The sequence below is a fragment of the Galendromus occidentalis genome, unplaced genomic scaffold (genome assembly GCF_000255335.2).
Source record: "Galendromus occidentalis unplaced genomic scaffold, Mocc_1.1 scf7180000077190, whole genome shotgun sequence".
Taxonomy (NCBI): domain Eukaryota; kingdom Metazoa; phylum Arthropoda; class Arachnida; order Mesostigmata; family Phytoseiidae; genus Galendromus; species Galendromus occidentalis.
The window spans coordinates 138,293-150,164 of record NW_003805178.1 but is presented as its reverse complement, the minus strand read 5'-3'; the positions used below and the strand labels follow the sequence as shown (position 1 = coordinate 150,164).

General features: G+C 50.7%; 3 protein-coding genes across 3 annotated transcripts; all 3 read left to right on the top strand.

Annotated features, from left to right (window-relative positions):
- The first annotated feature begins 4,075 nt into the window (after nt 1-4,075).
- On the top strand, nt 4,076-6,296 carry LOC108864016 (adenosine deaminase-like protein). The gene is made up of 5 exons (XM_018638860.1): nt 4,076-4,240; nt 4,698-4,759; nt 4,849-5,698; nt 5,792-5,879; nt 6,218-6,296. The coding sequence occupies exons 1-5, from the start codon at nt 4,193-4,195 to the stop codon at nt 6,226-6,228; spliced, it is 1,059 nt and encodes a 352-aa protein (XP_018494376.1). The 5' UTR covers nt 4,076-4,192; the 3' UTR covers nt 6,229-6,296.
- A 1,305-nt stretch (nt 6,297-7,601) lies between these two features.
- Nucleotides 7,602-9,174, top strand: WDR79 (Telomerase Cajal body protein 1 homolog). The gene has a single exon (XM_018638852.2). It carries the CDS (start codon nt 7,774-7,776, stop codon nt 9,094-9,096), a length of 1,323 nt encoding a protein of 440 aa, XP_018494368.1. The 5' UTR covers nt 7,602-7,773; the 3' UTR covers nt 9,097-9,174.
- A 746-nt stretch (nt 9,175-9,920) lies between these two features.
- Pgm1 (phosphoglucose mutase 1) lies at nt 9,921-11,841 on the top strand. The gene has a single exon (XM_003741622.2). The coding sequence runs from the start codon at nt 9,978-9,980 to the stop codon at nt 11,649-11,651; it is 1,674 nt and encodes a 557-aa protein (XP_003741670.1). The 5' UTR covers nt 9,921-9,977; the 3' UTR covers nt 11,652-11,841.
- The last annotated feature ends 31 nt before the right edge of the window (nt 11,842-11,872 follow it).

The window sequence follows — 11,872 nt, the reverse complement described above, 5'->3', positions numbered from 1 at the left end:
CGGCTATCCGAGCTGCCGAGAGCCTCGATGTGATGTCTTCCCGCTCAACAATGCGTGCATGCATGCATTCCTACATGCATGCATACACAGCCATTCCCGCCTACCATTCCGACAAGCTCGACCAATCCAGCAGCGAACGGAGACGTACAACCCGGAGGAGTCGCAGCTTTTTTTCTCCGAAATCGTTCGGAATTACCCCAATTTTCGAATCTTGCTCTGTATTCGAGGCGACAACGATCATGACTTTGGAGCGAGAACGACATGGAATAGCTGCTTCAAGAATTGAGACGACATCTCCACCGAGTGTAGCCTGGCCGACCAAAAAACGGAGACACGGACGGAAGAACATCGGCTTCGTCTAACGAATGGGCTTCTCGACGATCTTGGAGGCGGGAACAACCGTTCATTTTCCATTTACGACGGCATATACGCAGCGTATGACGTATGCACGCGACGGAGCCACCGATTGAAGCGAAACTGTGTTTCAGGTCCCCAAAGACAAAAAAGACGTTGTCGAGCCGATGAACTCGCATGCATTATCATTAAGCGAAGTCCCCACGGCTCCGGGATGCTCCCTCAAGGGGAGACGATCGACGGAAAAAGAGCGGACCAATGATCGATACTCCATTCCGATGGAATAAGTGACTCTCGAATTGATACTTCTCGCTCCGTCCGAGTATAAAGTTCCTTGTTCCTGGCTTTCCCAGGAATTCACCGAGGAAACTTGAGAACATTTGTCGCAGAAGTTGATAATTCGTGTGTATCCGATGCCTCGCCGGCTGTAGTTGTATTATTTATCGTTGGTGTCGGCGGCGGCCGTAAAGGCCTCACTCGTTCTTTTCTGGTAAGTGAGAAGCGGGTGGCCTCGTAATTGCTATCGGGGAGCCGCGAGTTTCTTTCGTTTGAAAGGACTTGCAGGACGGAGGATGCATGTCAGCTGTTCAAAATGAGATCCCCGTAGTAACATATCTTCGACTTTGACAGCAGCTACAACTGTCGATGAGACGCTTGACTGTCTCCTATTCGTAAAATTCATTATCATTGTTTTTCTGAATCACCCCGTCTGATTGTCAAACGTCGGTATTCGTCCTTAAGAGGAGTCGTCAAGTTTTTTCTCCCCGAAAAGCCCTTGAAGGGATTAATGGCCATCAGAACGAGAGTCACTCACAATCAGTCGAATGTTCGCCGTCGAACGACATGTCGAAATGAGGAAAAACAATGAACCGAGACAGATTGCGTTCATCACGTAAGTACAAGAATTTTGAGTAAAAACAAAGAAAAAATTCTCCGTCCGGGTGCTACTATTGTATTTCGAATATGTCCAAGAAGTCCCCCTGCTGACGTTTTATGACTGCTAGTTTTGACCGTGTGCCATCAACTTAGTTTAACCGAGACACGCATATCACATTCTCGACGGCAAGACAATGGAGGTCATTCCGACCGACGACGATTTCGCAACTTCTCCAGGCGATTCGAAGGCGAGTTTCTCTTCACTTTCCTCCCGTCATCCGCAGAAGGAGAATCAACTCGAGGCTTGTCGTCATCCGAGGCTCGTTTTGAAATCGATATCGATAATCACGCCGTGCCGATAGAGACGGACGAGTGAGAGCCGTGAACGCGGCTTAGAGCTCGAAATCCGATGAACGAGGTTGGGATTGCGGGGGGAAGGCTTGGAAGGACGCCCGGGAATAGACACGCTTTCGCGAGCTTTCGATATTCTATTACAAGATGAATAATCTTCTTTCCACTGGTGGGTACGCGATGTTGAAGAAGATATGAAAAATGAACGGAATAAGAAGCACCTTCCCGCCTGAAGACAGCTGTGGCTTCTGAAGGAGAAAATTTCACAAAGGGAGTCAAAGATCAAGGATGCAGTCGCAGCTTCTCTTGGCATTAACAACGAGCGTCTATCAAAAATTTTCCCCCGGAATCCCGATACCCCATCTTTCCTTGGAGAACTTACAAATCATACATGTGAAGACCTCACTAGACGAGAAACCTGATTATCAAGAACGGATGGCCCTTGGACAAGAGGCCCTATATGGTGCCTGGAGAAATCAGCTCACTAGCTTCGCTGCGGAATCATCAGATTTCCTATGAAACATCATGGTGCTGCGGAATTTCCGAATCCAGTGACAGAAACAAGAGCCTGGTCGACCAGGAAAACGACGAACAAATTGACTAAATAATTTCGGAGAAGCCTGCTCATGTTTCGGTGGTCGGCTCAACCCGTCAGAACACGTACATGAGAATACGGAGGGAACTCTCTCCCTGCAGCACGCCTAGACTCCTGGCACGATTCCAGTTTTTTGCAGACACGGATGTTGGAAATGTCCTCATCGTCTGAGCGACAGAGCCGTCGGTACCGATTGAGATATCGATGCCTCGATTCTTGATGCGGTCTCTCCCCACCGTTGCGCGCTCCGCCGGACCGGGATGCGATTCCGCATTTCCAGACAGTCCACCTGCATAAGCTCCAACCTCCACCACGAAAATCATCACAGTCTGCAGCAACGAAAACGACGCTCGCAAGCCCGGAAAAGAGCACTTCTGCGAGGCTCGAAGCATTTCGGGAAGGATTCGCTCCAACGATCGCCGAGTCTAATCCCCAGCATCTGAGCGAAGATTATTATCGTGAATAAGGCATCACCTTCACTCCTATTTTCCGAAAACGTTTTGTAGTATCTGACTCAGTACTTCGTGCTCATCATCAATTTTCGCTCCGGAATTCGCTGCGAGATACCCATGATATTCTTTTAAATTCTCCGCTCCTTCGCGAGAAGTTTTTTGGAAGACTAAGTTTTCGGTGGTTTTCTGCCTTCTCGCTCGTTGCAGCAATTGCTCACCGGCAACTTACCTCAGGCTGGTTTCTTTCTTGCGGAGCTCGCTCATGTTTTAATTGCTGCCGCTGCGGCCGCAGCGGCTGGAGCTTTTCACTCGACTAGACGACCGGCGCATGCGGGATGACGCCGGCAGCCGCTATTTCAATGGTGCTTCCTTCAGCGCCAACAACTCTGTTCCTTTCTGACAATGTTTTGAGCAAATTCTGGTCGTTGCGCGCCCGCCGTTTCGTCGGGAGCTCAAGCCTCCCCGAAATGACCCACTGAACGAATAGCAGCGGCTTCATCGGCGGCCGCGACGGCTCCCGCGGCACAAAACAGAGGCCTGGATATCGCAGGCACTCGGTGTCTTTGACATGTAAGTATAACATTCAGTGAATCGTCCCGTGTCCGTATCAGTAGACATCCGTCCATCAAAACAGGATCTCCTTCAGAATCTCCTCTCCCACCGCCAGATTCCTTTTCCGTAGTAGAGTCTCTTATCCGACTGCAATCATGCGGTCCACCTGCTCTGAGCTCGAGCTCTTTCCGTGGAAGCCTAGAATATGGAGGACCCCACATGAGATGATCGCGTCATTCTTCAATCTAGTTCTGCGCGACGTCTGTAGATCCATATTGAATCATGAGCGCGGTCTAGAGAGAACAATTGAGGAGGAAATCCGTCGCGGATTGGGCTTACTCTTGATCCGTCCTCGATTGTGGTCGAGGTGATTGCGGCGCAACCAATTTGAACATCAGTAGTTTCGGACCGTATCGTTGACTGGTGGGTTTTCTGGTATATACGATGGTGAGTCGAACGAATCTTGTTGTGAATTCAACTCATTTTGTGGAACAAGTCTGTCACTCACTCAGTTTGTCAGACACTCTATTGTCTCTGAGTATGAGTAGGTTCATCTGGGAAAAGAGTCGCGACAATTAAAACTATTTATCTCAGTCGACAGCCGCAACGGCGGCACAATGCAATTTTCTGTCGCGAGTCGCGACATTCCATTGGTGAACTCCTCTGTGAGCGCTAAACGTCTAATGATTCCGCTGTCTGGAGCTCTCTCAGGAGGCGATTCCGATTTTGTACTTCCCAGCTCATACATCCAGCATTCAGTTTTCTACGTTTCCCCGGGCATATCCGGCTCATGCCGAACTCCGGAGGAGCTTTCTCGTACGAGCAGCCTCGTGGAGTCAGCCCCGTGGCTCCCTCTGCTGGTCGATGTCGTGTTTGGTTTCCGACTTGTCCCCCGATCTCCACCACAACAAGGGCCACAGCGCCGCGTTCCAAACATCGAGTTTCTCGCCCGCCGTTTGAGCCGCGTGCTTCTCGATCTACAAACTGTGCAATTTCGTTCTAGACACCGACAATGAGCTTCATCAGGGAAGCGGACGATTCGAAGAGACCACTCTCAAGGGTAAGCGAATCGTTCAGAAAAAGCCGGTGTCGAATCCCTGATCCATCGGAACAGAGTCCCACTACCCCACGCGACGCGGTGGACCATCCCTCCATCAGCTGATCAAAGCCATGAATTCAGGAACAGCCGGAGGATTTATAATTGCATGTTCGATCGTCACTTCCCGATGCCCCGCTGTGAAGTGACGTTGATCAGCTGATGCGTGTCTCTCGGGGTTGTTTACGACGCGAAAGGAAAACAGAAGACGCACGCGTGTTCTCCTGTTCCTTGCCGCCGATATTGAATCGCCCAGGACTCATTCGAAAACTCACTCGTGGTCGGGGAACACGCTCCCTCGTTTCGGAGCTCGAACACGGTTTCATCTCCTACTTCAGTGCGAAAACCACTGTGAATGGGCCGCGTCAGGATTCTCGCTGCGGAAAAAATGCTGAGTCCAACACCGCCGATTAATTTCTAGGTGGAGCTGCACCTCCATCTGGATGGTTCCATCCGATACAGCACAATATGGGAGTACGCGACGTGAGTATGCTGGTGCTTCGACTCGTCCCGATCTATGCGGGAGTTACGCAGGGCATTCCGACGTTCGAATCTTGGCTGACATTTTTCAGGAAGCGGAAAGCCGATATCGGTGTCAAGTCGGCAGACGGCGTACGTCGATGGCTCCAGAAAACAACCTCCACAACTCTAGCGGACTTCTTGAAAGATTTCCGTACAGTTTCGGCCCTCTTCGCCGACGATCCCGAGGCCTGGACCCGTATCGCCTACGAGCTCTGTGAGGATCAGGCCCGGGACGGAGTCGCCTATTTCGAAGTCCGTCATGGTCCACAGCTGTTGCTCAGTGCGAGTTCACGGTATTCGGGCAGCGATGTCGTTCAAGCCGTTCAGAAAGGCTTGGACGAAGGCAAACAACAGTTCGGAGTAAACTCGAGGCAGATCTTGACCTGCGTGCTCGAAAACGACGACTGGGCCAGGGAAATCGTTCAGTTGTGCCAGAAGTACAGAGACATTGTAGGAGGGATCGACATTGCCAAGAATGAAACCATCCACGCCGGTTTTACAAAGACAGAAATTGAAGTTTATCACTTGGCGGAAAGAGAAGGCATCAATAGAACTGCCCACGCGGGGGAATCGGGACCTTGGAACTCGGTTCAGGCGGTGATGGACACTCTGCATTGTACACGGGTCGGACATGGTTATCGGGTCTTCGAAGATCCGTCTGGCAACTGTTACAACCAGGCTCGAAAGCAGAATCTGCATTTCGAAGTGTGTCCCATTTCGTCCGTCTTGACAGGTGGTTGTCCGCCTTGGGCATCGAAACACGCTGTCGTGCATTTCGCCGAAGATAACGCCAACTTTTCCATCAGCAAAGACGATACTACAATAACCGGAAGCACTCTCGACGACGAGTACAAGTTCCTGCAGTCGTTGGGATTAACCGAGGCTCACATCGTTCGTGCCGTAAGTAAACCGTCTTCCGGCAGGGGAAGAATGTACGCATACATATATCAGCGATGGAGTTGTTCCTAACGAGCGGATGTGGAAAATTCTCAGAACTTTAACGCGGCGCGCAGCTGTTTCCTGCCCGTACAAGAGAAGAAGGAGCTGATTCATCATCTTCAGCGGACCTATGGAATACAGAGTAAATTTTAGGGGCAAAGAGAGGCCGGAAAACTACGACATTCTGAAGCTTTCCCCTGTTTTTTCCGTGGGAAAACAAGCTCCGTGAAACTGTGCTACCCGAGCTCTGGGAACATCGTTGCGATTGTGATGCTTGTGTAATGCTTGCCCGCTTGCGGGGATGGACCATTTCATACGTGAGACGTTCCGGATTTCAACGAAAATCTGTGAGGCTGCAATGCGACGCCCCACGCCGTGCTAATCTCAAGCCGCTTTTTAATACTCTCCCTTCTGGACCGCCAGTCTTCCGGAGATACTGAAATAACGGCTAGCAGTGTTCATCTTAGTGTATTTCGACAGGTGGAGATTAACTCCCGGCTCAATTGAAACGACCCTCCGATTTCGGGGGATGTCCGCGGACAAACGGCTCGAAATAAAATCTGACGATGGAATTATTTTTGAAATGAATAGATGCAGTTGCGCTCAGGGATCGGATATCGAGTAACTGTTGCAGAGGAGACACGACTGAGTTGTTTCATGTCGGGCTCGAAAGTAAAGAAATCATCCATTTGACACGTGACAAAATAATCAGGGGTTGTCGGAACGCTAGGCGCCACCACACTAATTACTGCAGTCATATGATTATTGATAATTATATATGTGCTTCTCGCGTTGTTCAGGTTATCAGGGTGTTGTCGTCCGAAGTGAATCAACAGTCAATCATCACACGAGCAAGAATAGGTTGAACATTGCTTTATTGGAGGAACACGACGATTCTTCGTCCAGCTTTTATCTGTGTCGATTGGGTTAGAGGAATCTATAAAAATCATTGACGTACTATATGCAAGCTCTGTACACAGCCCGAAGGATCGAAATGATTCGTGCTCAGCGTAGGAAGCTGACGGTGGCGGCGGCACCCATCATTTCCCGATCTGAAACTGAACCAGGAGCGATGAGTCCTCTCTCCGCAGCAACAAGTGCCGAGTCTCTCCCTGGAGATATATGTATCATCGGCAATGAGGAAAAATGAGTCGTGGGTTGCTGGGGGAACTACAATCATTAGGGAAATTAGGGAATAGGTGACTCAAACACTGTTTACTGAGTTGGATATGCAACTGGAGCGGATACAGTTGGCTTCATCCAAAGACATGTTGTCTCTCAATGTTCTCTGGAATGGCAGAAAACGTGGAATGATCTGGTGAGCCGAGCATGTTTTTTCATGGGGCCTTCATTGCTGTGAGGTCGGATGTACGAAAGATCTATCCACTCCAGAAGAGTCAGGACACACTAATTCTTGAAAGCCCGCGGAAAATCATCGGAACTCACGGTCGCGGAGCATCGGCTGATCTGTACAAAGGATTGGTATGAGTCGAGTAATTATTTCCTAGGGGTATCATCATGGAAGTGAGCTTTGAGCGCAGAGCTTTCTCGTCCTGGGGGAACTTACGATCGAGAGGTAGGCCATGTAGTTGCAAGTGAAGCATCCAGACTTGAAGAGAAGAGACACCAATGACTGTTTCATAAGCGGTAACCCCCTCGGGGATACTCGATTCTCCCCAGCATCACTTACCTGCCATGTCGATGTTCCGTTCGCATTGAGGCAGATCGTCATCGGCGGATAGCGCTGAAATGTATTCGAAAGAACGCGGGTCAGAATCGTCTGCTCAGCTGTAAACAACAGCCCATGTGCGTCAGTGTACGGCGGCGCGGAACATATGATCGGAGAATGTTTTCTTCTGACTTGGAGCGTTTCTCGTAGCTTCGGAGCACCTCGGATAGCTTCCTCGAGCGATGTACTCGTGACGTCTCCAGCCCCTCGCAGCGCGACAGGTCCCTGACCTACTTCGCTTGAGTCTGCGTGCGCGGCGCGTCCGAGGAGAATCATTTTCGTTCTGTGTTTGTTCATTCGTTCACGTATGGAGCAAAGTTTAGAAGCGCGAGCAGTGTCGGAGGTTGTGATCAAAATCGATGACTCGGAGGACGCTAGACCGGAGACGGAGCCAGAATCCGACCGAGTAGAAGACGAGTCCATGACGGATGAAGTTAAGGTGATGAACGAGGCTAGAGATTCGCAATCACCGGAGACGTGTCCCATCGCGGACGAAGCAGTCTGCCCTCCGTCTCAATCAGCTGATGTAGGGACCTATAACCCACCGCGATTCGACGTGACGCCAACCCTAGTGTACACCGACGTTTTTGAAAACTTCACCAAAGGAGTGAAGTGGGCGAGCAACGGCGTGAACTTCGCTGTTGTGACTGACGATAATCAGATCCATTCTTGGAAAACCGTGGAGGACCTGGGCAGGTATTTTGTTCCGGACAAAATTCTGACGGAGCGTTTGACAACGATCCGAGAACCCCAACCGATAAATGACTTCGCGTGGCACCCGGCCCACGATAGGAGTTCCTTCGTGACCACCTGTAACACCCAGCCCTTGCATTTATACGATGCAACAACGGGGAAACTCCTCTGTAGTTACGTAGCGAAGAATCATCTGGATGAACTCGTCGCGGCGTACTCAGTACAGTTCTTGAGGTCCGGAGAGAAAGTCTGCGCGGGTTACAAGAAATTTGTGCGGATTTTCGAAGTCGAGTACTGCGGACGATCAACGGAGGTGAGCACGTGGAAACAGTATCAAGCCGGCATCGTCTCAGCCATCGACGCCAGTGAAGTCGCTGACAGTCTGATGGCTGTCGGAACCTACTGCAACAGTGTTGCACTCTATGATCTCAGAACTGGGAAGATATCTCACGATCCGGTTGTCGGTCATAAAGGCGGAATCACCCAGCTCCGTATGTCCGCTGACGGTGGATTGTTGTACTCTGGCGCGAGAAAGGACAACGTCATCCAATGTAGAGATTTGAGAAAGTTCGAGGAAGTTTTATACGAGTTTCCGAGGGTCTGCACGACGAATCAGCGGATGCACTTCGATCTCTGCTACGAGGAGGATTATCTGTGCACAGGGAACACCGATGGAAGCTGTTACCTGTGGGATCTCCGCAATCTCAAAATGTACGAAGAGAATAAGTGCGAGCCGAATCTGATTTTCTTGCCACATACAGATCTACGAAAAACCCGATCCAGCGCTGCGAACGGGATCAGTTTTCATCCTTGGGCGCCACTGTTGGCCTCGAGCTCCGGTGGAAGGTCTACGACTGTATGGGACGAGGAAACAGAGCAATGTCTCTGGACGAAAGCATCCGAATATGCGGTGAAATTATGGAAGTTTCCTTGCTGAGTGTCCTTCTTTAATTCATAAATCGTGCCAGGATCGTCGTTCTGCGATGGCGCGCTTCTAATCAAGTGATCTCACTCTACCGATGGAGTTCCCGATGTGAATAAATTAGTCTGGTTCCTTTTCCTCGTTCCGTCTGATTCGCCTGCGACGTCGCCGCCGCCGACAACAACAAATGAGAGCGTTCGGGGAAGCGAATGTTTTCCGCGGCGAATCACAAAAGAAATAGTGAGTGTTCTCTCAGGGAATATATCACGGCGTCTTCTTTTCTTCGGGAACGTCTCTTCGGATTCGACTTCGAGTCGCAACGAAGCGACGGTGTGATCTCAAAATGTTTTGAAGCGAGGTTATCGGCTTGAAATTATCCCATCTTATCAAACCTGCTTGTGGACAATCGAAGAGATTCGGGCAAAGAATGGACGGACAATCGTCACAGTGTGTTTGCTTTGGGGATCATAGAAGAGGCATTTTCTCTCACTCAACCCGCCACTAACGTCGTCGGGTCCGTCAGAAAAAAGACCTTGGGCCCTTGCCGTTGAACAGCGGGCGCCCTCTGTGGTCTGATATGGAAACTGTCTAACCTTGCCATCATAGAAGCTTCGGTTGCTTATTTCGAATAGTTGCTCGGCATCAGAAACAGGGAAAAACTAATTCATGAATTGAGAGCTCATCGAGTATGTCTCTCCGGATGGGCGTCGCCGATGATTCCTCAAGCCAATGGATATCTCTCCGGAGGTGCGGGTGGGCTCTTGAAATTTCTAGTGATCTCTCCACCCGCCTGATAATCTACCCTTACGGTCACGTAGTGCGTGTCGCTTGTTGACTGCCCGGTTGACCTCGCGAACGAGCAGGCGACCGAACGCGTGTGTATCGTCGTCGCGAAAATGCCGTCTCCGCAAAGCGTGAAAACGCAGCCGTTCGGCGATCAGAAACCTGGAACAAGTGGGCTTCGGAAGCCGACGAAGACGTTTTTGCAGCCGAATTACACCGAGAATTTCGTGCAGTCGATCCTGCTCTCTTGCGGTGATGCACTCCGAGGTTCCACGCTCGTCGTTGGAGGTGACGGGAGATATTTCGTCAAGCAGGCTGCAGAAAATATCATCAGAATGTGCGCGGCTAATGGAGTTTCCAGAGTGATTGTCGGTGAGAACGGCATTTTCTCAACACCGTGCGTCTCGGCTATCATTCGGAAAGAGAAAGCACTAGGAGGAATCATTCTGACCGCCAGTCACAATCCGGGTGGCCTAGACAATGACTTTGGAATCAAATTCAACACGGCCAACGGTGGTCCGGCGCCGGACGGAGTCACAACGAAAATTTTCGAGATATCGAAAAGCCTTGCAGAATATAAAATCGTGAACGACCTCAAGATCGACGTCGCTGTCGTAGGTAAATCCACTTTCAAAATCGACGGTTGCGGAGACTTCGTGGTCGAGGTCGTCGATTCGGTGTCGGCTTATCTCGACCTCATGAAAGGGATCTTCGACTTCGGAGCGATCAAGACGCTGCTGAGTGGAGACTTCAAAATACTGATCAACTGTCTGAACGGAGTGACTGGACCGTACGCCACCCGCATCTTCGTCGACGAGCTCGGAGCTCCGGCGTCTTCCGTCGTGAACTGCATTCCGCTCGAGGATTTCGGTGGAGCTCACCCGGACCCTAATCTGGTTTATGCCAAGGAGCTCGTGGACGCGATGGCCACCGGGGCGTACGACTTCGGAGCGGCTTTCGATGGGGACGGCGATCGAAACATGGTATTAGGCAAGAACGCCTTCTTTGTCTCTCCGTCCGATTCTCTGGCGGTGATTGCCGACAAGGCTGAGCAATGCGTACCGTACTTCAAGTCTGGAATCAAAGGGTTCGCTCGATCGATGCCCACCGCGGGTGCCGTGGACTTGGTCGCGAAGAAAAAGCAGAAGCCCATTTACGAAGTTCCCACCGGCTGGAAGTACTTCGGAAATTTGATGGACGCCGGTCTCTTATCGCTCTGCGGCGAAGAGAGTTTCGGGACGGGCAGTGATCACATCCGAGAGAAAGATGGAATTTGGGCGATTCTTGCGTGGCTGTCGATTCTCGCGAAGACGAAGCGCAGCGTACAAGACCTCCTCCACGATCACTGGGCCGTTTATGGACGGAACTTATTCACTAGGTACGACTACGAAAACTGCTCAAGCGAAGACGCCAACAAACTCTTCGAACATCTGGAAAGCCTCATCGGCGACGAGACCTTGCTGAAGTCCGAGTGGAGAGCCGGAGGCAAATCCTATCGAATCGCCCTCACGGATAACTTCGAATACTCGGACCCAGTTGACGGGAGCGTGGCCAAGAAGCAAGGCATCCGCTTTGTCTTTAAGGATGGCTCGCGCATCGTATTCCGCATTTCCGGGACCGGGAGCACTGGTGCTACGGTACGTATGTACTTGGACTCCTATGAACCTGAGCTTGAGCGTTGCAAGCAAGACGCTGCCAAAACTCTGAGGCCACTGGTGGATGTGGCCTTGAAAATCTCCTCCCTAGAGACCCATCTCAAGAGGGACAAGCCGACGGTCATAACTTGAGCTTCTCGCTCGATTCCATTTTGAAATTCAACGGAGCTTCGTGTGCAATGAGCCAAAACTTGACTCTACCTCAGTCAAGTCTCAGAATTGCTTCGATTTCACGGAATTCTTCGAAATGGAGGACAGATTCTGCCAAAGTCATACTCAACAATCGATGCAATGAATAAACTCAGAGTGGCATTTTGATACAGTTTATCTTCATTCGGGGCGGGGATCTCCGC

Coding starts and splice junctions, on each gene's coding strand:
- LOC108864016 (XM_018638860.1), top strand. CDS start 4,193: ATGAGCTTCATCAGGGAAGCGGACGATTCGAAGAGACCACTCTCAAGG. Junction 4,760..4,848: donor ACAATATGGGAGTACGCGAC/GTGAGTATGCTG, acceptor GACATTTTTCAG/GAAGCGGAAAGCCGATATCG. Junction 5,699..5,791: donor AGGCTCACATCGTTCGTGCC/GTAAGTAAACCG, acceptor GAAAATTCTCAG/AACTTTAACGCGGCGCGCAG.
- WDR79 (XM_018638852.2), top strand. CDS start 7,774: ATGGAGCAAAGTTTAGAAGCGCGAGCAGTGTCGGAGGTTGTGATCAAA.
- Pgm1 (XM_003741622.2), top strand. CDS start 9,978: ATGCCGTCTCCGCAAAGCGTGAAAACGCAGCCGTTCGGCGATCAGAAA.